Raw genomic sequence first — 26,164 nt, forward strand, 5'->3', positions numbered from 1 at the left:
TCCTTTTTATGTTATTCCTACTCCATAATATTATTTGATAATTAAAAAAATGGTAATTTTTTTACGCTTTCATGCGGAAAATAAAAAACAAAAAAAATATAATAATTCAGCGCACATATATTACACATTTATTTGTTTTATTTTACATTTTTATTTTATTTTTAGTTTCTCCAAACACTCCCGCGATTACGGGTGCCTTTTTGGTTTCCTTCTCTCCATCGCACCCAAATCCATCGGCTCGATCCAATCCCATTACCATCCACTTTTTTCAAGGTTACATTTCAAATCCGTACGGTTCAGATTTCTAAGGCTTCCTCTGCGGCGGATCTTTTTGTTTTGTTTCTTTAAATTCGCCGATTGCTAGGGTTTTCTCTGGTTCAGATCTGGGTTCTTTCTTTGAGGCGATTTCGCTTTTGATTTTTCGCAAAGATGTTTTGGCGTATGACTGGATTGTCCACTGCGTCTCCTGTGAGTTTTGCCTTTTTTTTCGATTTTCTCTTTCTTTTTTTTTTATTTTCTTATTTTTGATCTATGCAGATGTGTTTTTGATTTCTTGTGTATTTAATTGAATTCTGGGGTTTCTTGCTTGTGAATATTCTGTTTGGCTGCCGGATAAAATGCAAGAAAAATAACGAGGGCTTGAAAATATTGTGTTTCAGTATCTGGAACTGACTAAATGCCTTAGGTATTGGATGCTCCTCATTGTTAGCATAGGGTTACAAAAATGGACTATGGGCTGGTTTTTATGGATTTTTTCAACTTTGTTGATTGTTAGAGGGTTTTTTTAAGCGGCATCGTCCTCTTACTCTGAATTTACTTGAAATATAATTTTCATCCATTCAAATTCAAGTCTACAAACCAAACAGCGTTTGCTATGGGATAAAACGAGTACCTTTCTTTTTTTATTAAACTATTCAAATCGATGGATGTATTTTCAAATGTGAAATTTAGTGTTGGTAGCTCTGGGATCAATGTTTTCTATATTCTCACTGTCTTTATTGAGAAGGAAGTTGGAGGGGAGGAAGGAAATACTTTGTTTTTGTTCTCCTTGTCGTAGATTATACTTTAGATAGGCAAAGAGCCAGAAATAGTCGGACCCTGTGTTTTTCTCTCAAGTAGGTAAGGCCGTGGAGGAAAATTTTTAAGCTTGCATCGTCATGCTAATTGCAGCAGAAAAGAATTCACAGAAAGTATATGGATTTGACGCAGCTGCTATACTCTTCTCTGGAAGCATAAGATGATATCCTGTAAATAATCATTATCTTTTACATATTAGGTGGGGCTGGTAAATGGTGGTTACCCTTTTTGTACTTGCCAATAATCCTCATTGTGAAAGGAAATGATATTTAAGGGCCAAGGCTATGCTTGCTGTTAGTTTACAGTCAACTTGTATGTTTACTATTTTCTGTCTCAGTACTCTTTAGAAAGTATGACTTTTGTTTTCTTTTGTCAATTCTCCATTTCATGATCATTGCAGGTTGAGACAATTTTGGATAAGGAAAATTTTACATTGGAAGAGCTTCTTGATGAGGATGAAATCATTCAGGAATGCAAAGCCCTTAATGGGCGGCTAATAAACTTGTATGGTTTTTAGTCTCCACATATGCTTGCTTTCTTTGTTCTTTCATCTCCCAGCATGTTAAATTTTTTTTTATACCATCACATTGCAATTTAGTAAATATGGGCTCTGATGTGCTTATTTAGTGCTTTTTGACTTTAATCACCATGCAGGGTTTTGTTACAAATGAGACAATTTGTTAATGTTTTATCATAGGAAATGGCTTTAAGTATGAAAGCCTTAGGCTAAGGCTTCTGAAATCCTCAGGGAATTTTAGTTTTACAATGTATTAAGAATTAAATAATGGGGTGTTTGGAGATCTTTGGGCAATTATGTAGAAATGCATTCACCTTTTTGGTATTGGGATCATCATAGATGCATGTCTTCTTGACATGTAAAGTTAAAATTAATAAATAAAGAGTAAATTACAAAACAATGCCTCATGGTTTGAGGCAAAAAAAATTTGCCCACTGAGATTTAAAAAGTGAGACTTAACCACTCCAAAGAAGTTATCCTTTGGTTACAAACTATCACAGTTAACCATTACTCATTTCTCTACCATGTGTTCTGTATCTTTTATTCCCTTCCCTGTCTTTATCTTTCAGAGTGTTTGAACTCTCTCTTTACTTCTATCTGATTTATGATTTCTTTATTTCTAATCTTCAAAGTACTGGCAAAAATAAAAAAAAGATGTTCCCAGCCTATGGACTGACCAAGCGTGTCTCCAAATTTCAGCCGTGAATCACCATTCATATATATGAGCCTAAACTTTCACTCTTTCTCTTCATTTCTTAGAAGGCTTTTCTTTTGGTGAAACACCCCCCAGATATGATAATAGCTCTATAAGAACATGAACAATTACTTACATAATCAAGTAAATTGATTATTTAATTGTTGCAGCCATGACTGGAAAACATTTTTTTTTTTCTGACTGAAACTTCATTTTCTTTTCTTTTTCCAGAAGCATCGTTCCATCTAAGACAACTAATTACAAATGCAATCAGGAAAAAAACTATTAATAAGATAAATAATGTAAAAAAGGTGCTTAAAGTTCTTTCTTTCCCTTCAAGTTCAGGAAAAAACACTTTTAGAAGAACCCACTAAACCTCATAAATCCTCTTGATTCATTCTTCCATTTTGCTGCAAACCAAAAAAAAAAAAACACAGTAATCAGGAAAAGTAAATCAGAAATCACATGGTTATAGAGAGAGAGAAATAGTTCAAAGTTCAAAGTCACTTCAAAACTCAGTAGAAGATGAGGAGAAGGGAAAAAGAAAAATGAAAAACAAAATGCTGTGTGCGGAGAACTGGAGGAAGAAGTTAATGGTGTTAACTTGAAAGCTAATGGAAAATTTCCTCAGGGTGGTTAAGTCTCACTTTTTGAACCTTTAGGGGCAAATGTTATCGTCTCATACCACTGGGTGTTATCCTATAAATTACTCGAAAAGAAATGCAAATGGTTATCTAAGAGATTATAGCTTTGAATCAACATAAAAGGAGTTGAATTTGAGGCGAAGAACACATGTAGAAGCAGGGTGAAGCATTATGTACAATGCTTTTAAATATGTAGAAAACCAAGTAAGCTACATTGGGGAAAAATCAGTTCAAGATTGATGGAGATCTTTTGCTAAATTTGATGAAACTTTCGGTGGAGCTGCTCAGTTGAGTTTAGGCCCCATATTTGTATATAGAATGTCATGCTGGTTCACTTGGAAAAAGTACTCTCTTTATTAATAATTATATTATGAAGAATTGCTTTATAGTTGTTATTAGCCAATGCTTTGTCTATTAATAACTGGAGCTTAATGTGAAATGTAATCAATACGTACTATAGCCTCTGGCAGTATTGCTACCAAGGAGCTATCTATCTGGAATAAATTCTTTGAATAGTTTTTGTAATTTGTGGGGTTGTTTGCTTTTTTTATCGCTTGCTAGTCTACCAAAGGTATGGCTAGATGAAGCTGCCTTTTTTCCTTTTTTTAAAAAGACACAAAGGGGATGCCAACCCAAGTACAATGCTAATTTTTACAGAAGTAAAGATTAATAATATCCTGAGTATCATGTAATTCTAACAGATGCTGCCTATGAAACCAAAAATAAAGTGTTAAAACAAGTGTCCAATAGCTTTGTACCTCTACAAGAATGTGAACCCTTCCAAGTCTGTTTAACTCCTTTTCAATTAACCAGCAACAACGCATTAGCCATATACCAAAGTTCTCTTGCCCAAGGGCAAGTAGGAAAGAGATGATGAATTGACTCTGCTTCTTTTGTGTGCAAAAAGTATCTATCAAACCCTTTGTTGAGGTCCTTCCAAGCAAATGAAGTAACCTTAGTTGGGCCTTTCAGAGGATGTTGATAGCTTGAACTTTGGGAGGGTTGGATTTAAGCTGCAATTTTGCAAATTTTGTGTATGTTAATGGCTAAAGTTTTGCTTCATTGATTTTTTCACTGTCATATATTGTTCTCATTTGCAGCTTGCGTGAGAAGACTCAGGTTGAACAACTTCTTCAATATATTGTGGTAGAACCTCCAGAAGATGCTGAGAAGAAGCGAACTTTCAAGTAGGTTCTATTAGATGAGCTTGTGCCCCCCCTCCCCTGAAGATAGTACTTTATACATAATGTTTTGATTTGTGTGATTGTAGGTTTCCTTTTATCGCATGTGAGATCTTTACATGTGAGGTTGATATCATACTTAAGACGTTGGTCGAAGATGAGGAAGTAAGAAGTTGACCCTTTTATTTGCCCTGTTTCTGGAGTTGTAATTTTCCTTTTTTAATGTTAGTTTTTAAATCATTTGGTGCTTGCTTGTTTGCAGTTAATGAATTTGTTATTTTCCTTTTTGGATTCGAATCACTCCCACAGCACATTGTTGGCAGGGTACTTCAGTAAGGTATTCGATTTTGAACTTTTGAAATATTAGCATGTTTAACTTCGTAGCTTTTATGCATTTCATTTCATTTATTATGTTTAAAAATATAAGGAACTTCGAATGTCTTGTTATAGTTGGTTATGGTTTCTTGCTAGGTTGTCATATGTCTGCTGTTGCGGAAGACATTGCCATTCATGCAGTATATTAAGGTATCTTTAAGATTTTATTTGACTGGATTGAGAAATGCATTGTGTTTATGCACTGAAAACTGGAATGATGGTTGTCTGTTGGTATTACATGACATGTATGAAAATTTTGTTTTGCTTTACTATTTATACATTGGCAACAAAGTGTGCCAAGAATGAAAATGAAAATTTTATATTTGCATGGAAAATCTGATGTAATCATAAACAAATGGCCATGTGTTAATTAGGACTTTGTGATGTGTTTGCCATCTGGTCTATCTACCTATTGAATTTGCTTGTGCCCTTGTTTTGAGGGTTAGCTCTATCTCTGTTATGGTTTTCTTTTCTTATCTTCTTTGAACAGTTAAATATTTGTAAAAGATGTTGTGTTTTTCCTGGTCTTGTTTGCCTGTTTAGCATAAAGGATGTAATAGAAGATACCGGTGTAACTCAATAATAAGTAGAGCCGTTGCAGTCCCTCCTCACACCTCTAATTCGACTATTTGCAGGTTCATCACTATGAGAGTTCTGGGACTACAGTAGCTCCAGATACTTTATTCCAATTTTAAGCATAATTTTCTGTTGTTTTGTTACTCATAGGTTAAGGTAGAAAAACCTTTTTACCTTGTCTAAGTAAAATGAGAATTCTGAATGGAAGTGTGGATGTGATTTTGCATGTTAAAGATTGAGCTAAATTAATTATTTCTATTCTGAATCCATGAAAAAATTGACTGAAACTATTGTTTATTTCTTTATGAGTGAAGACTGAAACTTCTCAATGGGAAGAGGGTCTTTCTTTAATTTGACATATTATCTTGCTAAATTTGGATGGCTGTGTTGAGAATTGCTGTATATTTCCTTATCTTAATTGAACTTTTGTATGCAGATTGAATCTCTCCTTTAGCACTTCACTGTCTGAACTTAAGTTACTTAGAATTTAGATTGATTTGGTTTGTGGGACAGGAAGTGGAATTTAGAACATCACCTGTCCCAAAAGGAGTTATGGTGGGGGTATTTTTTTTTCACCCTTATTTTAAGCAGATTTGTTTGGAGTTCTAGATTTAATTAGGAGTTGTAGAAGTACTTAGGAGTAGTAGAAAATAGTGCATCATTTTAATTTGTAGTTGGCTAGCTTATTCCACCAAGAATTTCATATCTAGGTGAAATTGATTCTTTCTTTGTGGAGTCATTTTACATTTTGATTTGATTGATTTTTTTTCAGTTTTAGAAGATTCAAAATTTAGATTACACTGCATTGCGTGATTTAGTACAAAACATCTAGTGATTAGAGTAAATTCTAATAGCTATGTTATTAACTTCTTTGGTTTTTTCCCTTGCTGGCAGCATAAATATGGCTGCAACCAGTGGTGTTATATTAGATGCGTCTCTATATGGATACGTGTCAATGTAACAAGGAGTAAGGACTGAGATGTTTGATGCTTGAAGATTTTGAAGAATGCCATCGGTTTTTATGGACTTTTAGAAGACTTAGTGTTGATAATGTTGTTGAATTATTTGGAATTTGGATAATCTGATGTGTGCCACTTGAATCTGTAATATAATGCATGTTAATATAAAGTGCTTGCTCAACTTCATGTCCTTTTAGGATCATCTCTATGGCTGTGTTGCAGTTGTGGATGCTTATTGCTGCATGTAATGCTTTGTTTATGGAATGGAGATGTTGTCTTTGAATTGGATTTGAAGTCTCCTGTATACTATTGATCTGATTTGTTACCTTTATGCTGCTATGCAGGGTCATGAGGAAATTGTCAAGCAGCTAGTTGACCTGATTGGCATAACTTCCATAATGGAGGTTGGTGTTTATCTATCTTTTTTTTTTTTTTTTGAAAAGCATGTTTATCTTATCTTTATCTGTTGCTTTGCACATATGAACCTCTCATATGCTTAAGGTGTTTTTTTTTTCTCATTTAATGAGATTACTTGTGCACTTGGTTTGTTATGGAAGTTGTTCATGTTGTCAAATCTTTTTGGTAGTTTGCAATTCACAAAATACACTTTTGATTCTAGATTGCCCTTGCTACCCTGCTGAGAGGTTTAATATTAGCTTATGATAGTCATTCCTTGTTAATTAGGTTTTAATACGTTTGATTGGTGCTGATGAGCATATGTATACAAACTACATGGAGTCGATGCAATGGATAGAGGATACAGATGTATTGGAGATGATCGTGGACAAGTTCAGCTCTTCAGTAAGTGCCTTTGACTATTTGAGCAATAGCAAATTTGTATTTTTTCTACTTTCATAAAATGTGGTTGTCACTTGACAGTTCCACACTTTTGTGAGGGTCGCAGGTGTGGAGATTGGCCTTCTTTAATTTGTTGTGCACTGGCTTTACCATCTTGCCTTTATTTTTCTTTTACTGTTTTAGGATACTAAGCCCCTGATCTTCTCTAAGGATATGACACTTTATATTCCTTCCAACCTTGCCCATGTGAGGAGCACTTTAGGTAAAAAGTATAAGCTAGTCTCAATTAATGACTCCTGAGTGGTGTATTTGAAGTAACCAAATTTGAACATTTGCTTGTCTTCTTTTATCGTAAGGCATTTATGGCAGCACTACTATACACACACGTGTGCACACGCACGCACACATATGTATATAGCACAAAACAGCTAATTTTTGTAGCAAGAACCTTTGGGGACCAAATTAACATTTCGATGTGGTTGGCAAAGTATGCCTTACCTTGAGGATTTTTCAAAATATTGTCACTAGAAGATTGCAAATAATTCCGACGTAAGGATTTTTATTACTGTATTCTTTTTTTATTTTGCAAATTAAACAAGGAGTAGCTCAAAAATCACCTTCTTTCCGTTTTCTTTACATTGTGTCATGATGTTTCGCTAAGATCTTTTGTTATTTCAATTGCTATGTCATTATCTTTATTTTATATATATCATCTTATTATTCCATGATGATGCTCAGTATCTTTCTACTCTTACTGTTTTTGTTTTTATTTTCATTTTCATTTTATCTTTTAATTCTTTGGGGCCAACCCAACACTTTGGCAGGGTCAGCCAAATTGTGTACCTTGAGAATTTTCGAGAATTTTGTCAGTACAATATTTCTGACAATTTCGATGTTTTGGGGATTTTTACTACTATATCTTCTTCTATATTTGTAAAAAAAAAGAAGGAAAGGGTAGCCCAAAAATTGTCATCTTACTTTTTGTTTTACTTGGTATTCATGTTTATATTTCAACTGCCTGGTGATTAATATTATTATTCTTTTATCATTTTGTTACTCCATGATGCTCAATATCTTTCTACTTGCACATTTTATTTTATTTTTTTTGTTTTCATTTAATCTTTTGATCACGATTTTCAATCAATCTATTTATTGTACAGATATTTTGAGACTCACCTAATACTTTGTTGTAGCCTGCAAAATTTTCCTTATATCAAGAATTCTCCTAAAAAGTGGTCACTAAAATTTCATTTACAAATTCCAATGTTGGACAATTTTTAATTTTTTTTTAAATGATTTTCATTTTGCAAAATAAAACAAAAGCATGCTATTGGAACTCAACTTTGGCCAGATGACACAGCAGTCCACCACCCCTATCAAATTCGTTTTTTCTTTTCTTTTTATAAATAAAGGTATCTTTTTGTATGGTGGACTCCTCTCTTTAATTCTGAAAATTCAAATTGTCCTCACTCTGAAGTGCTTTCTCTTCCATACTGCTTCCTTGGTGTTGCTGCGGAAAGCCCAGTTGCCAACCGATCCTCCCTCCATCCTTTTTCTTTTATTTTTATTCTTTCCTTTGCTTCTTTCCCCTTTTCTCCTGTTTCTGTTCAGGCTCTCTCTTAATTCCCTGTTTCTTCTTGCTGTTTATTTAGATGAGCTTCTTCTCATTTTTTCTGTAAACCGGCCTTGCATCTTCCAATTTTCCTGAAGCAGCCCCTACTGTCACTCAACATCTAATTCTCTCTTTCAAATAATGAATACTTTATCAAACATTTACTACTGAAGTTAATATTTGCTTTCAGATTCTTTCTAATAGCTGTTAATTGGGTTTTTTTTTTGGTATAGGGTGCTTGGGTTGCTAGAAATTAGCAGGATATGTAAATATTTGGTTTGCTACTTTTGCCTCCTCGTTTTCCTCCCTTAGTTGGGTTATTTATAGGGAGAGAATGGGTGGTGGTGATGGTGGGGAGACACCTTGGGCGGATGTTAAGCCAAAAGGTCAACCATTAGGGACTTTTTTATTTTCTTTTGATGTTATTTTTCAGAGAGGGATATCTGATGGAGGATCAGCCTGAGAATAAGTTAGAAATGAAACAAAATAAAATGAGATAAAGTTGAAGAGAAATGAACATGGAAGACAAATTAGATTACCCTAGATAAAGAGGGCTATCTGCAAACCTCGTTTGTAAATACATATTTGACTTTGTGTCCAACGGGCTTCTCTTTATTTAAACCCAATTCTTCTGCTGTTCTCTTGTACCTTGATTAGAACACTGTTGTTTGATTCTTTGTTGCACAAGTGCTGATTTCTGCACCATTCATCAAACTCTTTTCCACTAATGGAATTAGTGTCTGCCAGTTTAGTAATGATAGAGATGTACTGATTCTTTGTTAGGTATTTTGGAATTATTTCCGCATAAACTTTTCCTGACCTATAAAGAGTATCACCTACTTATGATCATTGAAGGCATGTAATTAAGGTGTCATGTTCATTATTGGTGTTGAAATGTTTGTCAGTATCCATTGAACGTATTTTCAAATTTTTTTTTACAGGATTCTGCTGAGGTGCATGCCAATGCAGCTGAAACCTTATGTGCTATAACACGATTTGCTCCTCATGGTCTTGCTGCGAAAGTTACAAGCCCAAAGTAGGTCTCGTCCTTTTCTTCTCATGTTGCTTATAGATGTGTCCAATATGTTTTCTGACTTATCAATCATTTAATTTGGTTTTTTTTTCTCTGTGCTGTCATGAAGTTTCATCGGAAGATTATTTCGTCATGCTTTGGAAGACTCAAGACCAAAATCTGTTCTGGTCAATTCCTTGTCTGTGTGCATATCTTTGTTAGATCCCAAGAGGCTAACATTGGGTGTATATCACGCATATAACCGCCAATTCTCTCAAGGGTCACTGATAGCTGCAAACCCTGAGACAGTTGAAGGAATGCTGGAGAGCTTAGGTGAAGTAATCTCTTCTAATTTACTATTAGTTGCAAACAAATCCTTTTGCAGACTCACCTTGCTCAGATTTGGAAAATGAATTAACCGAAGATGTTAAAGGGGTTTTCTTTTCTTTGCATATGATGTCTTATTATCAAATTAATTTTCCTAGAATCACTTTTTTTTGAAGAACTCTCAACTACATGTCTATGAAAATGTTTAGATATAAATTACAGAAAGAAAGAGTGTTACCATCCCACTTAAATGTCAGTGTCATCCCACAGGAGAACTTATAAATCAGGTTACTATGCTGCAGGTGATTTACTGAAGCTTTTGGATGTTTCATCTTCAGAGTCAACCTTGTTAACAACATACGGAAAGTTGCAGCCACCTCTTGGGAAACATCGCTTGAAGGTGGTTTTTTTTTTTTTTTGTGTTTTATAAATTATCTTTGTGTATTTTGAGAATTGAGTGTGTTTTTTCCCCTGCATGAGTCAGCTATAGCTTATGGTTGAACTTATAAATTTCTATACTCGATTGCTATTTTAATGGTCCTCTTCTATGTATCATCAATTGCCCATTTAGAAAAAGCTGATGAGATTATTTGTAATTTGAAATGGGGCTTTCCAGATTGTCGAGTTTATTTCTGTCTTGCTGACTGTTGGTAGTGAAGCTGCTGAAAAGGAATTGATGCGACTGGGAGCTGTGCAAAGGATTTTGAACTTGTTCTTTGAGTAAGTTTAAGATTCTTGCAATGTGATGATTTTTCTGATTAGATCTTATTTCTCATTCCCTTATTTAATTTTCTGTGCAGGTATCCTTACAACAACTTTTTGCATCACCACGTAGAGAACATAATCTTGTCATGTTTAGAGAGCAAAAATGTTCCACTTGTAGAACATCTTCTTCGTGAATGTAACCTTGTGGGAAAAATACTTGAAGCAGAAAAGAATTGCACGTTAGCTTCTGATCCAAATATGGTAGTTATCCAGTCATACTTTATTTGGATCTTGTATTCATTGTGCACCTTCTCTCTATTTTAATGTTGAATTGGTGCTTGGTTTTTCCTGTGTTCCAATCTCCTGCAGCCAACAATTAGTGCTGAAGGTAGAGCACCACCCAAGATAGGAAATATTGGACACTTGACGCGTATATCTAACAAACTAGTTCAGCTTGGGAATAGCAATGGTGAAATTCAGGCATTTTTGCAGGTTTTAATTCTTATGCAGTCTTCTTTGCATACTTTTATATACTTTTGTGTGTTTTATGTAGTATTGCAACACTTAACCCATCTGGAAATGTTTTTGAATTTCTGATTAGGGAATCAGAAGTATAGTTTAATCTCTAAAATTGAATGATATCTAATATTCTGTCTATCCGGTGATAACTCTATGTTTCCATTTGGGGATGTTGCATATAAACATCCACAATTAAGTCTCACATAGTGTGAAATTATCAAAGATGTCTAGGGTAAGAATTTTTATCAACTGAGGACAAAGAAACAGGAATCTTAAATAAGGTGATGATTATAATTTTTTTGAGTGCTTTTAATGTATTTTCTTAATAATTTTTGGGACCGAGGGAGTGTGTTAAATTACACATGGTGACTCTTGATTCTTTATTTATAAGTTTAGCTATTATATTGTTGTTTAACACTTCTGGAATTATACTGTCATGTCAAAATTTTATCTTTTTTCTCTGGATGTTTGCATTTTGGTCTCCGTACTTTCAGACTATCTTTGTCTGGTGTCACAATGTGGGAGGTAGCCTTCTCCCATTTCATTACCTGACTCTCTCATTCCCAAGGTTTGGACCTATGACTTCCAAGTTGAAAGTTCCAAGTACTAACCATTGGGATGTTCTCAAGGGAAGTTTCTGCCTATTGCTGTCAGAGATGCAAAATCCTATAGGCTCAAAATTTTGGTCCACTTTCAAGAGTTGTGTTTTTAATTTGTTTTTCTTTTGACAGGAAAATAGTGAATGGATTGATTGGCATACAAATTTCCTATCAAAGCGTAATGCTACAGAAAATGTTTACCAGTGGGCTTGTGGGTAGGTCATCTTCCTCTGAATATTGCTCTTTTTCTCTTCTTTTTAGAGGCTATTCGTGATTGCCATATTTTTGGGTGAATTTCAGCACAGCTAAAATTAAATTTTGTGCACGGTAGAGCCTTGTTGGAATTGCCTTGATTGCTACAGTTCCATTGATCCCAATTTACAGAAACCTCGATCCTGGATAATAATTTCACTTAGTATAGTTGGACAAGGATTATATGCGGTAGTAGAACTGTTTTGTGATAAGTCTTATGATAAAATGGATGAAGATTAATGAAATTACACAAAGTAGAGGGAAGAAGTGATTAGTTTATTGATTGGAGATCTAATATTAGATTGCAAAATTAATTTTTCACTTCAACCTTAATTTTATAGTCAGTTTATAGTCAGTGTCCGTAGGCAAGTTGTCCAATGTGTCCAGTTTCTTTGACCGAAATACTAGGGTATAATTGTTTGCTTATACCATTAGCAGATATTTAGAATTTTCAGGTTCTTGTAATTCTTGATCTGATACTAAAAGACCTTTCTTGCAGTCTACTTGCCTATCTAATCCTAAGTGAGACAGTAAAATAGTTTTCTGCTAAGTTTTTGTGTAGAGTGATAATTGGTATACAGAAAGTTGTGATGGGAGAAAAAAGCATGGGTGAGGGAACGCCAAATTTATGGAGAGTGCTGTCTTAAATTTATAGAATGCTTCTTTTGACGGGTTAAGCTGAATTTTCAAAAGCTATTTAATTTCACAATGTTTTATGTACACTTATAATTGGTCTTTCAGAACAATGTAAATTTATCCTTGATAAATAGTGGAGCTAATTAATATAATCACCGGCAGTGTATTATTGGTCAGTTTTCTTTAGTGTAGGTGGAAGGTTTGTTGGGATAATTGAATTCTTAAGGTAGTTATGATCCCTTTTTGATTAGAATATGTGGTTTTGATATTCTGAGATATTCATAGAGAATTGATTAGGATTAAGGTCAAATTTGCCATTATACCATGCATCAATATTGAATTTTGCTTTAGTACTTCAATTGTATTGAATTTTGCCAATTTACTTTAATTAATGGCTTTTTTGGACAAAAATAATGGAATAGTGCATGTGAAGTCACATGATATTATCTCAGGTGTTTTTGATTAGTTGGCAATAACCCCGATCCTAGCAGCCATGATTTGCACTGGCAGGCAGTGCTGTGGCCGCTGGCAGCTGGCTGGCTTTCCCTCTCCTCCTCCCCTCCCTTTTTCCCTTCTCGGTCTTCCCTTTTGTTTTCCTCTTTTGCAGTTGTTTCTCTCTCTTTACTTCTCTTTCTTTTAACTCCAATGCTGGATCTGGCAGCAGATGACAGATCGGCTTTGGAAGGTCAGATCTGGCTATTCTCTAACCTCCCTGTTTCTCCCTTCCATGTTCTTCTCTGTTTCTTCACTCTTTCCTTCTCTTTGTGTTACGTCTCTCCTCTGTTTGTTTTTCTTGTTTTCAAGGTTGGATCTGGCCGTCTGGTGCCAGTATCGGATGGCCAGATCCAGCACATTCCCCCCTTCTCTCTCTCCCCTTTTCACTCTGTACTGTTTATTTTATAAATATTTCTTAATTTTTTCTTTTAAAACAAAATTTTGATAAATTTTAAAAAATTAAAAGAAAGAGCAGACTCATTTTTTCCAAATCAGCATGCCACATGTATGTTTTTTTCAACATGCACATCACAAATTTCCCCTCTGCAAAAGTAATCAAATTGAAAGTATAGTGGCAATAGTACAGTGGCAAATTTAGCTTTAATCCTGTATTAATTTGTCATTTTATCATCGAATGACGTAGCCCTTTCTTTTTCAAATCAGTCATCAAGCTGAAGAACTTGAATGATTTTGAATGTCAGGCCAGAAACGAAAATGATTTTTGAATGAGCTTTAGCTACTTGAATTGTTTATTACCATGCAAAAAACTGGAACACAGACAAGGAAAATGCTTGGAAGTTTCTTCAAGTTGCCGCTAACATTTTTGTTTGATATTGTAATATTTATATCTCTCTGAGTTTCTTTAATATGATTCATCAATTTTGACAGGAGGCCAACTGCACTACAAGACCGGACAAGAGATAGTGATGATGATGATTACCAAGATAGGGATTATGATGTTGCAGCCTTAGCAAATAACTTAAGCCAGGCATTTCGATATGGCATTTACAGTAATGACGATATGGATGAGGTGCTTTCTAAAACTTTCTTAATAATTCAGCTTTATTTGAGTTTTATTTATCTACTTATTGAGTACCAAGACCAAGAGAATACGGTTTCTGGAATAAGAAATTATTCTGCATTATAAAAGGATGGAAAATTAGCAAGAAAGATGGAAGCTTGGGCATTTGGTTTGAGTGGATAAATACACCATTTATATCAAGAACAGTTTTTAGTTTATGAATTAGCCTTGAATTGGTTAGTCTCAGGACAAATAAATTCTAGATTAGATCGAGTACCACTTTATTGTTGTAGCTGGATGTAAAAGTCATGGTCAACATAAAAGGTTATAAGAGTTGATCCTAACCCTAATCAATCTGGTTTTTGCTTTTGTTTTGTTTTTTTTGTTTTCATTCTTCGGAGTGGATAGTTGAAACACCAAATCTGTCTTATTCTTTCTGTTCTTTTATCTATAAAATGTAAGCAACCAATCTGTTAGTTCATTTTAAGTTATATATATTTCATTCCTCTTTCTTTGTTGGATTAATTGGAGATGCTAATTATCTGAAAGGAAAATAAAAAAGATAAAGAGGCTATAAGTTTTTCATCTGTTGTATGTAAATGGAATATGGGGATGTAATCTGTTGTTTTGAATGTTATCGAGAATTCAATTGTTCAATGTTATTGAGCATTCGATTTTCAAACCCTCAAGTCTTTATGTATTTGTTTTTCCAACTAACAGGACCTTGTTGCAAATAGTTTTGTAATTATGCAAGAAACGGTGATGCTTTGTTATATAAAAAACAGTGGTTTTCCCTACTATTCTCATTTTAGTTACTGTATCAGGAATGTCTTTATGTTGTTTAGCAAATAAAACTTGTTAGTCTTTGACTATACTATCTCTAGTTTTTACTTTGTATTTTTAAATCTTGTTAGTTTAGATTTGTTTTTTATTTCAATATTTGTCTTTGTGTATTCATTCTGTCGTTAAATTAGTAGACACTCTGATTTAAAATGTGGAGGTGTTTGTTTATTCATTTGATGATATCTTTTCCATTTGTTTCAGGTACATGGCTCTCTTGAACGAGATGATGAGGTATATGTCGTGTTATGATCTCAAATTTCAAGTCAATAGCTGGACAGTTGGTCAAAATAATAATTGTGTAGGAAAAAGTTTGCCAAAACTTATTTTGAGGAGTCTTCCTCTTTGTGCTTTTTTCCCTTTTGTTATAATGTGGAATTGTTAGTTCTTGCTAATGATTTTGCACTCTGTTGTTAGTTTGGTCATCAAAATATGATCTCCTTTTATCATCAAGAACATCCCCTGTCAATGGTTTTCCTTTCCTTTTTTATTTTTTTAGATTGTTGTTTTTCTTCCCTCTCTTTTGGTAAAAGAATTTTTGCGAATACCTGTAATGGTCTATTGCTGTTGTACTTGTCAGGATGTTTACTTTGATGATGAATCTGCTGAAGTTGTGATATCTTCTCTGCGCCTAGGAGACGACCAAGAAAGGTAGGTTGAAATCTTCTTTTGAACTAACTGGTGGAAATGAGAAATTAGTAACTTTCTTGTCCATGTTGAATTTTCTATTTTTGTGCTGACTCAACCGCTTGACCTACTTGGTGGGGCATTTTCTTTATTGTTTGCAGTGGGTCTCTTTTTACGAATTCCAACTGGTTTGCATTTGAAGATGATAGAGTTTCTAATGAACGTTCAATTGGTGCTCTTGCTTCTCCATCACCTAATAATGAGGGAGCTGGTGTTGTAAATGGCGATGGAGAAGATGAGGTTGTTGTCGGTGAAGATGATGACTTGGATGATACGGCGACATCTTCTCAGGTGCCTGATGCAAAATTAGAAGATAACTCCGCTGACGTGTCTGAAGACTCTAGAGAAGCTGGGCCAAGTGCAAATGATAAACCACCTGCGTGGGTTGAATGGAGAGAGACCCCGGATTCCAGTGAAGCATCCGGTTCTGATGAATCTTGTACCATCCCAAATGGTGAAGTGCAAGTGAAACTGGAGGATAAAGGTAGTGGTCTTAACCCAGATGGTACTACTGAAGATGCTCCATCCTCTGACAATACAAATGAAACTGCGTTGGGGAGATGTGCATCAACAGATGAAAACCCTGGTTCAAAACCTCCTGAGCCATCAGAGTCTGTTAGTGGGAATTCAAGTCCACTTGTTACTGAGGAGGAGAAGAGAGCTTCAGGAACAGAATGTGCCCCTGAGATTACCAAGGATGGAGCTGAAGAAACAGAGGAGTAATGTAAATCCCAAAGAATTGGTTTAGTTGAGCTAACTCATGTGGGGTGCGGACATGGATGTGGGGAATGAACACACTGCGTGGTTGACCAGGCTGGCCTTGTGTACAGGGTTGGTTATTCGGGCATTGGGTCGATCAGAGTTAATGATTCTTTTACCAGGCCCAGGCCCTGGCCCTGGCCCGTTTGGGCAAAATTGGAGGAGGCAAGTAAAGCAACATTTAATTTGTTGTTGTCTAGGTTGTGCTAGTAATTGAGGAAATGGCGGGTAACTTTTAGCGCAAGAAGGTGTTTATATGACATAATTGTTGTTTCCCTACCCAGTTCCCATGAATGATTATAGAAATGATTTCTTCTTGTGAATGACGTTCTCATGTCTCCTTAACCCCGCACTCCCTCTTTGACCTTTCTTCAACAGGTATAGTCTAGTGTTTTTGATCAACATTGTTTGTATTCCTTTTCTTGTCTGTTGTGGTGGGAAAGAGTCTCTCTTCTTTTATTTTGGGTTATTAATAAAAATCATCACCAAGGCTATGCCATGTCTTCGTTAAACGATGCGAAATTTTCTCAAATTAAAAGATGCAATTACTTAAACAAACAGACATTTATTAATCATTTTAATTTTCAAAAAAATAATAATTACATCTTTTATGTTCATAAATTACTGTAATAAATTCAAGCAAAATAGATTCGGGTCAATCCATGCTAAGTAAGATCCGCCTGTATTCGTATATATGTGTTTGATTCATTTCTTTAATGTTTCCATTTGTCATTTCTTCATTCTTCTTTCTGTTAGTTCATCAATATATGTATTCTCTTATCTATTATTTAATAATAATAATAATAATAATAATAATATATTTTTAATCTTTTACAATTTATATATATATATATTGCAGTGTCTTCTCATTATTTCAGTTTTACTAAACCTTTACCCCCTTTTTTCCTCCATATTTCCTCTCAAAGCGCAAAACTTTGAATCGGATTCCTTTTCTCATTATTACTTCAATTTGATGTTCTTTCTGGGTTTTTCCTTCCGAGACCCGAGAAAAAGAGCCGAAACGGTGTGAAAAATAAAAATGCTAGGTGGGTTGTACGGGGACCTCCCTCCGCCGTCCGATGAGGATAACAAACCCAGCACTAACTCCACGGTGTGGTCAAGCAGCACCAAGATGGCGCCTCCGACCCTCCGCAAGCCTTTCTCAGGGTTCGCTCCGCCACAGACAATCCTCAGATCCCAAAACAAACCCAAAAACTCAATTCCCAAAACGACACCTTCTGTCTCAGCCTCAGCCTCCCCCTCCCCCACGCCGGTTGCGCCCGACGAAATGGCGCAACAGCAGCCCGCACTGGTGGGCGTCACTTCCACTGTAATGGAAGAGTATGACCCAGCCAGGCCCAATGACTACGAGGACTATCGGAGAGAGAAGAAAAGGAAGGCTATGGAGGAGGAGATGAGGAGGGAATTGGAGAAGAGGAGGAGAGAAGAGGAGGAGAGGGAGAGAGAGAGAGAAGAGAGGGAGAGGGAGAGGGAAAGGGAAAGGGAAGGAGATTACAATGATTCAAGGTTGAATATTTCAGGCGAAGAGGCTTGGAGACGACGTGCAGCCATGAGTGGCGGAGTGCCAAGGTCCCCGTCTCCGCCGGGGAATGCTGAGGGCTTTACCATTGGAAAGTCGGAGACAAGTGGGCTGGGCGTTGGGGCAGGTGGGCAGATGACTGCCGCCCAAAGGATGATGGCGAAAATGGGGTGGAAGGAAGGGCAGGGTCTTGGAAAGCAGGAGCAGGGAATTACTACTCCATTGATGGCAAAGAAGACAGACAGGAGAGCTGGTGTGATTGTGAATGCCAGCGAGACTAAGCCTGATAAGAAGGTCAAGAGTGTCAGTTTCAATGGCCCCCCTACTCGTGTTTTGCTGCTTAGGAACATGGTATATGCCCAATTGCCCTTCTTGCTAATTTTTTTTATGTTTGTTTTAGATGGCATTTCTGCTTGCAATTTAAACTTCGCTGCTCAAATTTTTCTTACGTGGCTTCAGTAGCCTTTTTTGCTTGACCTCTTTTCTATTGGTTTCAGTATGTCAACTACTTTTAATATGTAATTTTCAAAACTAGTGCTTTCATGGATGTCATCCTGATCAAAGGCTTCTGGCATATCCTACTTATTGGTTTAGGTCTTGATGCTATTTCATGCTGGCATTTATTGATGGTTGCCTTGATGATAGTGATTGGACTTGTAAATTCTCTTTTGCCTTTCTTGATTCTGTGCCCTCTGTGTCTTGTCTAAGTTGGAAACGCATACTAGATCACTGATTGCTTGGATGAAACTTCATATAACACAGAGAAAAGAATGGATGCAGTGTCGCAACCATTGAATGCTTAAATCATCCAACAACAAAGTAGCAAAAGAATATGGCAAATTGTTTATGTTTGTTCCAATCACTGTGATAAACACCATAAAGAGGAATACATGGATTTTTGAGTGCTTGACAGACTCTAGCAATATGCAACATAAGTTTAACATGAAATTTATTTCAAGCCTTATGTTAGATCAAATTTAAGTACTCAAAGAAGTTGTTTGTGGTTAATTGGGTGGCTGATGCTTGTTTTAGGACAAATCTGAAGAATGCAGTGCTTCACTAGTCTAAAATTTTTCCATTCTAGTGTATTGAATTGCTATTCATTGCAATCGTAGATTCTTAGGTTGGCGACCATATGTCTTTCGGTTTGGTCTTGAGAGTTGATATCGTACAAATAAAAATTAGGTCTTGGGGGATACGGTTGTTTTCATGTCACCTTTCTTGGGAGGCCATCTTCAGCAGGACTAGGCTCGTTGGCTTCTTGGCAAAAAAATTTTACTGCTTGTGTTAATTGAAGTTTTTAATTTCGCTGAAAACATGTCTCTCTCAGGCTAGTTTGAAACAGTTGGGGGCATGTTGGGACGTATTAGGCTAAATGCTTGTTTAGGACATGGATTTTGCCCCAATGTCCATTTCAGGACATTAACTTTTAATTGGTCATTTTAGGATCTAAACTTTCAAAATTGAACAAATTCAGGAAAATTGATTGCAGAATCTGTTAGATCCATTAAATTTTTCCATGTAGCTGTAAAAGTGATAGGTGGCACATAATGTGGCAGTCAAGTAGACAACATCACCATTTAATCTTCCCCTTTTTTCTCAGAATGTTGCTTTCTCTCTCAATCCTTCCCTTCTTATTCTCTCCCACAGTAGCCATAGCTTCTTCTTCTTCTTCTTCTTCTTCTTTTTTTTCATTTTTCAGCCTTTAATTTCTTCAATTGCCCCTTTCAAGTCCAAATTTCATATCAGACACATCTGTCCAAATACGAAGAATCTAGACTCCATTTACAACCAAGGAATGTTTTATAGGTGTGATTTCGGAAATTTATAGTTTAGCCATTACATCATTGGGTATAGAAGTCCAGAACGCCTTTTTTTTTTTTTTAATAATGTTTGATTTTCTAATATATACTCTTCTTAGATGCTTCTAAAGCCAAAGTTTGATTCCTACTCAAGCGATGTGCACTATAGCTTTTGTCATGACCCTGTATCATCAACACAATCTTTCATTTACTTTCCTTTGCTCTTAAAAATGGTGAATTTCCTACTTGGAAATGATAAATCATGATATTAACTAATGCTCTTAAAAATGGTTGACTCTATATTAGTAGTTTTTAAAGGCAAAAGTTGAGTCGGACAATCCCTTCCTTGAAAAGAGAAAGCCTCTTTTCCTCTTAAACTATAACCTCTAAAATTCCTTTGATTAATCAAGTGCATATAAGTTTTTCCTTGTATCTTGGAAGATGTGTTTAATCTTGAAATTTGGACTTGAAAGGGGGCAGTTTAGTGAAGTTAAAGGCTGAAGAATTAAAAAGGAAAGTTGTGTCTATGGTGAGAAAGAGACATTTTGAAAAAAAGAAGAGAAAGAAGCAAAAAGAAAAGGGGGAAAAAGTTCAAAAGTGATGTTGGCCTAGTTGACAGGAAAAAAAAAATTAAAAAGGTTCGTCAACCACCCTTACCTGAATATGTTCAATTTTTAAAGTCTAGGTCCTGAAATGACCAAATCAAAAAGTTCACATTTTGAAATAGACATTGGGGCAAAGTTTGTGTCTTGAAAAAATCATTTAGCTGGATATATTATAAAGCATTCAGCTAGGGTTGGATTCCACTGATATAGCCAAGCTTGGCATTCCCTGATATTAGGCTTGTGACATGATTGGGTTATCTTGGGCCTATATGATAATTATACGAGTGTCTTTGCTTGTATCTATTTACATTATAATGGTCATATCATTAACTAGTGAAGCATATTGAACTGAAAAGATGTGTGGCACTAAGAATGACTAGAGCAATGACTTAATTAGTCTAATGCATGTATTAACAGTCGAGAAGGATGGTAAAATGGTGGTTCGTCTTCACATCCTTTCCCCCTTTATTTCTCAAGTTTCTTCATAATTTCTCTTAACTATACACCTCCTACAAGCTCTCCCACCAACAGGAGAAAACTAGAGGAAGAAGATTTACATGGTCTTCTCCTCTGTTTTTCTTTTCTTTGGTTTCATGTCCTTTAACTTGGTTGCACTGTAAGTAACAGTGAAATGGAACAAGCATGGCATATATAATTTTGGATAAATTAATTTACTAAGTGCATTTTAAAGAATGATGACAGCAAATGCAATCTGGCAATAATGGGGTTCTTACTATTAAAACAGTTTTCTATTCTTTTATTTTTTATAAGAGCAATGTAATTCTTTCTTGTCTAGCTCTGGTGCTTTCTTGGAAGTAATTATGATGGTATAATTTGTTTGCATTGAATTATATAGAAGAGAAAGGTAGCCAATTTCTTAGGATGCATGTTGGTGTTGACTGTTCTGTGCATATGTTGGTTGTGGATACGGCCAACTTCATCCCGAGTTCAGTGCAAATTATTTTTCCTAATGTAGTGTTTATTTGATTTTCATTTTTCCTTGTCTTGTTGGATGTGTTTAAGCTGTTCATGAAATTAGTTGTTATTATCTGGATAATTTTTATCACCTATAAATGATAAAAGTGAGAAAGAATATGAGAGATTTGTTTGCTGTCTTGATGACTGAGATGCGCTGACGAGATGGAGGTGGGAGTGGCTAACTATTGTGCTTCCTTGTTGAAGGTGGGTCCTGGTGAAGTAGATGATGAGCTAGAAGATGAGGTTGGATCTGAGTGTGCCAAGTATGGAAGTGTTACCCGAGTTTTGATATTTGAGATAACAGAGCCAAATTTCCCAGTAGAGGAGGCAGTGAGAATATTCATACAGTTTGAGAGGTCAGAGGAAACAACAAAAGCATTGATTGACCTTGATGGTCGGTATTTTGGGGGAAGGGTTGTTAAAGCCTCGTTCTATGATGAGGAGAGGTTTAGTAAGAATGAGCTTGCTCCGATGCCAGGGGAAATTCCTGGTTTTTCTTGATGCAGTGAAGGAGGTGCACTGATAGTTGATCCAAACAAGTGTTGTAAGTAGCACGCATCCAAGCTTGGAGTTTGTTTTGGACATTTTCATAATTTGTATTTGTACTACTAAAAGCGAAGAGTTGTAGCAAGTGATTGTTATATTAATATGAAGGCTGTTGAGATAGAGCGTTTGTTCATCAGTTTTGTATTGTTTTGATATGTGTGGCTTGCTTGCACTATTACATATGGCTATCTATGTCTATGTGCATTTCCTTTTGTCTATAGCTTCATTTACGTTAATCCAAATGATTCAAAAAGAAGATGGATTCCATTTTAATACAGATTGACATTGACATGTAACTTCTTCCAGGGACAAAATTTTTAAATTGATTTTTTTTTTTAAATGTATAGAAGCGTTCAATTCAGACTTGTGCCTTTAGTTTTCTACCTCATAATCCCTTAAAAAATTGTGGATTAAAACGACAACCCACGAATATATCCATACCAAAGTAAGTTTAGAATGTAGATTGGAATTTAAACTCATAAACTGAACCAAGGTGATATGTAGTCTGTTTCTATGAAATGTTTTTAGTTATATGTTTTCCTCCTTATTGCCCCTAATAGGGGTGAACCAGGTGGCATGCACTGGCTAGGTGGTGCTGCCTCCTGTGGGTACAGTTGCTGCAATGCCAACGTTGAAACCCCATCCTCACCACCATACATGTAAGGAGCTATGGGAATGAGATCGTCGCAAAAACTGTCAATGACGCGGATGGGATCTTCGACAGCTGCCACCGGGTTGTGTCGAGGGGATGCGGTGGTCGAACACTCTCCTCCACCTATCACAACGCTGCTACTGGGTGTTGGGGCGGTGATTGGTTTCATGGCTCCACAAACCGGGCAGCAGTTGGCAGTCTGGAGATATCAATCAACGAAGAAAGTTGAGCCGAACAAAACCAAAATTTTAAACGCAAAGGGTGAAATCAAAAGAGAATAGTTAAATCCATGATCCTGTCCTGTCCAAGGCATTCATAGTAGAAGTGTTTTAAAGTAGACAGACCATGTAATAAGTTTGTGGCGTTGTTTCGCAGGGAAAGAAAAAGTTAGTAGTACCTTGGAGAAGGAGACGGAGCGGTAGGTGGTGCCATCGGGTTCAACCACCCAACCAGCCTCGTTGGCAAGCTGACGAAGGACTTGATTGATATCAGCGCGAGGGAAGAGATGGTATCCGCCATGCCTCCTAAGCCCATGAAAGATGTTTGTAGTTATTGCCCTTCTTTGCCTTTCTCTCATTTTGGTCCTCTCTTTCTCAATCTCGCTCCTCCCTCTCCCTCTCCCTCTCCCTCTCCCTCTCCCTTCTCCCATCTCCTTCACAAAAGAAAATGCCGTCCAACAAATTAAAGTCGCTATGGTCTGTGGCCTCTGTTGCATGACGCATATTGCATGCTACTCATCCCTAAAGAAGAAGGTAGGCAAGTAAGATTTGCGTGCTGCTGTTGGCTGCCTTGGGGATACACAGTCACGCGCTGGAGTAGAGCGCGTGTTAGGGAAGTACTAACGCAACATAGCAAAACTGTTCAGAGTCAAACATGTTCTCAGTCTAAACTGAAAACCAACCTTCCTATCCCTCCCCTTCCCTTCCCTTCCCTTCTTCTCCCTCAGAGCCAGGACTTGTCTTTCGGAAAACAAATCAAGCCCAAAAGCCTGCAATTTCGTAATTTGTTCCACCGCCATTCCACATTCACTGTCCAACACGTGTCTTCAACCATACACAACATACAATTTTTCTTTCAAAAGTCGCCCCCACTCTAAGACATAACGTTCTGCTTCTGTTAGACCAGATGTTTTTCATCTGAGATTCAGGGATCAACCCTGGTTTCACTAATTATTCCCACATACTGCCGTAAGTATTTTTAGACAAAAATAAATAACCTTAAATGCATAACAGATTTATAAAACAGCATGTTTTCTCTACTTTTCATATCTCTTTCCGTTACAGATACAACGAATGCGGCGATAACTATCATAATAGCCTATGCAAAAGAAAACAATCAAGTCAAGCTACTGAGGCACTTCTAGGTCTGGTCTTTGGTCAAATTCTTCCCTAGTTAATTCATCCGGAAATGCATCTGGATATGTAGCCATAATTTTTTCCTTCATGCTCCTGCAGTATAAATAGGTAGATAAATCAGTAAATGGACAGAGAGACTCTTTCTGGATCAGCTATGATTCAATTATAGATACGTACGATAGTCTAAATCAGGAACAAAAATTGCAATATGTCGAAAAGTAAATCCAATACTTGAAATCCATACAGAGATAAACGTAAAGCAGTTAGACAAAAAGGAACCGAGATGTGTGTCCTCACATTCAAATGTTGCTAACTGAAGCAGATACCAAAATTTTAAAAATTACAATCAGTTAATGCATTCTTTAAGCTTCCAAAAAATTTTTTACATCATACTTTTCCTTTTTCTCCACCAAAGCATTGCATTATATATTGATTTAATTTATTGTACAATTTCTAACTCTACCCGAGAAATCAAGTTTAGTAACCTTTGGAGAGTACAAACAGAGATGATCAAACATGACTGAAAAGGAGTCTTCGGATACCAGTTGTGCAACTAGAGTATATTGGCAAAAGTACAATAGCCAGATAATAAGGCGACAATAGTGTAATATGACCAATAACTTGACACATCCCATATACAAGAACCTTCACATGTATTACAATTTAAATGTCATCACAGAAAAAAAATTATTTAATAAAAATATTGTATGTGATCACTTAAAACAAGAAATTATAAAGAAATTATACCTAAGCTTTTGAAATATATAATTAAGGTCTGACTTCATAGACTTCAAGAGACGTGTATTTCTTGAAAAGTCACTAGAAACCTCAGCAAAGCAATGTTCTGAGTACTCATTAAAATGAGATAAAACTGCATTGCTGTCCTGCAACCTTCCCAATCTGCAAGTTGTAGCATAAATAAAAACTAAGAATAGAGGAAAACATATTGTTACACAAATTCAAGCTACCTTCCCAAAATATGCGACCAAAGCAGGGACAACAACAGAACAGTACATACAGGAGAGTTTAAAAAGCATCCCATTGTAAACTTATAATAATTTTGGCAGAGTAAGCTAAGCTAGATAGATCTTTGTTCTCAAGACTGTAGAGGGTCTCCTGTTTTCAATTCTCAGGACAAATGTTTCTGCACACTGCAACCACAAAAAGTGACCTTAGCTTGAGAAATGACTATTAAGTGACTTTGGGGATAAATGCCAGGCAATGCCCCTTTCCCCTAATTCTGTAAACAAAGGCATGGGGACATAGACATGCCGCATCTGACACAACATCTCTAAAAACCAAGATATAAATGTTTATGTTTGTATTCATATCATTTTCATGTATGCTAAGAATCAGGGAACACCTGGTTCCTGCAATCCAAAAAGCATCTTGACAGAGTATAGCTCATTTATGGAGATTAGTTTTTTCTGCCCGATATTATACTGATTTGAATGATGAAAAAGAATGATCAAGAATAGTTTCCAGCCATTTAATAAGATCACGAAACATGCTGTTTCTTGGTTAACCAGCTTGAAATGATTCTGACCTGAATTTTAAAAAATGCCATGTTAACCTGTCTATATACAAAATGCAATTACGACTCCATTAATCCATTAGAAGATGCCAATTTTAATTATTATTTTTATTATAATACTCTCCTAATGATTCAATAATCAGACTGGTTTTGTAAATATAAACTACATGTTAACAAATTAATAATGTTAATTTCAAGTAATAAATCATAAACGTTTCAACCTAATGATAAGCACAAATGCTAATCTCGAATTTCTTGAAAATATCCAACACAAAAAGCCATTTATTTGATTGCATCATCTTCAAATTCCATTTAGAAATCTATTCTTAAAATACTAAAGCAACAAACTAAATGCACCAACAAGGACAAAAAATGAGCAGGGAAAGAAAACAGAGTAAGCATTTTCGCCGTTTTGCAGATTAATTTCAGCAAACAATTAAATCAAATCCAATTTTTTTCTTTTAAAAGAAATATACCAAATGAATTTTCATACAACCGAAAAATCAAATCAAAACAAAAGAAAAAGTAAAAAGTGCAGAAAAAAAAAAAAAACATACATGAGGTGCTGCAGATGCTTGAGAGAGTCCAAATCATTGGTATCGATTAAGGTTTTGAACTGACGAGACACCTCTTTTGAAGCTGCTCTTATGGATTCTTTCTCCGATTCCTCCATTACTCTTTTCGATGCTCAATTTTGTTAGGTGTTTTTCTCCTCTCTATTATTCATTTATTTTTCGAAATTTCAACTTCACCGACTCCCCTTCGAGACTTAGGCCCAATACCGCAGCTTAAATAACAGAAGTTAAATTTCTGCGCCAAATGCTGATGTGGCGCCTACGTGGCAATACTGATGGAACCTAAACTACA

General features: G+C 35.9%; 3 protein-coding genes across 5 annotated transcripts; 2 read left to right on the forward strand and 1 right to left on the reverse strand.

The window, feature by feature from the left end:
• LOC18595035 (serine/threonine-protein phosphatase 6 regulatory subunit 2) lies at positions 151 to 16,700 on the forward strand. The gene is made up of 20 exons (XM_018123402.1): positions 151 to 273; positions 382 to 468; positions 1,478 to 1,581; positions 4,033 to 4,119; positions 4,203 to 4,278; positions 4,376 to 4,450; positions 4,585 to 4,638; positions 6,368 to 6,427; positions 6,708 to 6,824; positions 9,375 to 9,469; positions 9,576 to 9,778; positions 10,075 to 10,172; positions 10,389 to 10,492; positions 10,573 to 10,738; positions 10,847 to 10,969; positions 11,728 to 11,810; positions 13,867 to 14,008; positions 15,044 to 15,073; positions 15,420 to 15,490; positions 15,628 to 16,700. Exons 2-20 carry the CDS (start codon positions 430 to 432, stop codon positions 16,247 to 16,249), a joined length of 2,349 nt encoding a protein of 782 aa, XP_017978891.1. The 5' UTR covers positions 151 to 273; positions 382 to 429; the 3' UTR covers positions 16,250 to 16,700.
• Positions 17,157 to 21,892, forward strand: LOC18595036 (DNA-damage-repair/toleration protein DRT111, chloroplastic). The gene is made up of 2 exons (XM_007022801.2): positions 17,157 to 18,176; positions 21,415 to 21,892. The coding sequence occupies exons 1-2, from the start codon at positions 17,325 to 17,327 to the stop codon at positions 21,709 to 21,711; spliced, it is 1,149 nt and encodes a 382-aa protein (XP_007022863.2). The 5' UTR covers positions 17,157 to 17,324; the 3' UTR covers positions 21,712 to 21,892.
• Positions 22,167 to 26,080, reverse strand: LOC18595042 (kxDL motif-containing protein 1). Of its 3 annotated transcripts, XM_007022804.2 has the most exons (5): positions 25,855 to 26,080; positions 24,511 to 24,663; positions 23,941 to 23,993; positions 22,806 to 23,856; positions 22,189 to 22,607 (listed from the first exon to the last, which is right to left on the reverse strand). In XM_007022804.2, the coding sequence occupies exons 1-4, from the start codon at positions 25,968 to 25,970 to the stop codon at positions 23,849 to 23,851; spliced, it is 330 nt and encodes a 109-aa protein (XP_007022866.2). In that variant the 5' UTR covers positions 25,971 to 26,080; the 3' UTR covers positions 22,189 to 22,607; positions 22,806 to 23,848. The 3 variants fall into 3 exon arrangements, with proteins under 3 accessions (XP_017979214.1, XP_007022866.2, XP_007022865.2); XM_018123725.1 differs by lacking the exon at positions 25,855 to 26,080 and having other exon boundaries at positions 22,167 to 22,607; XM_007022803.2 differs by lacking the exon at positions 23,941 to 23,993.

This window comes from Theobroma cacao, chromosome 6 (genome assembly GCF_000208745.1).
Source record: "Theobroma cacao cultivar B97-61/B2 chromosome 6, Criollo_cocoa_genome_V2, whole genome shotgun sequence".
NCBI classification, from domain to species: Eukaryota; Viridiplantae; Streptophyta; class Magnoliopsida; order Malvales; family Malvaceae; genus Theobroma; species Theobroma cacao.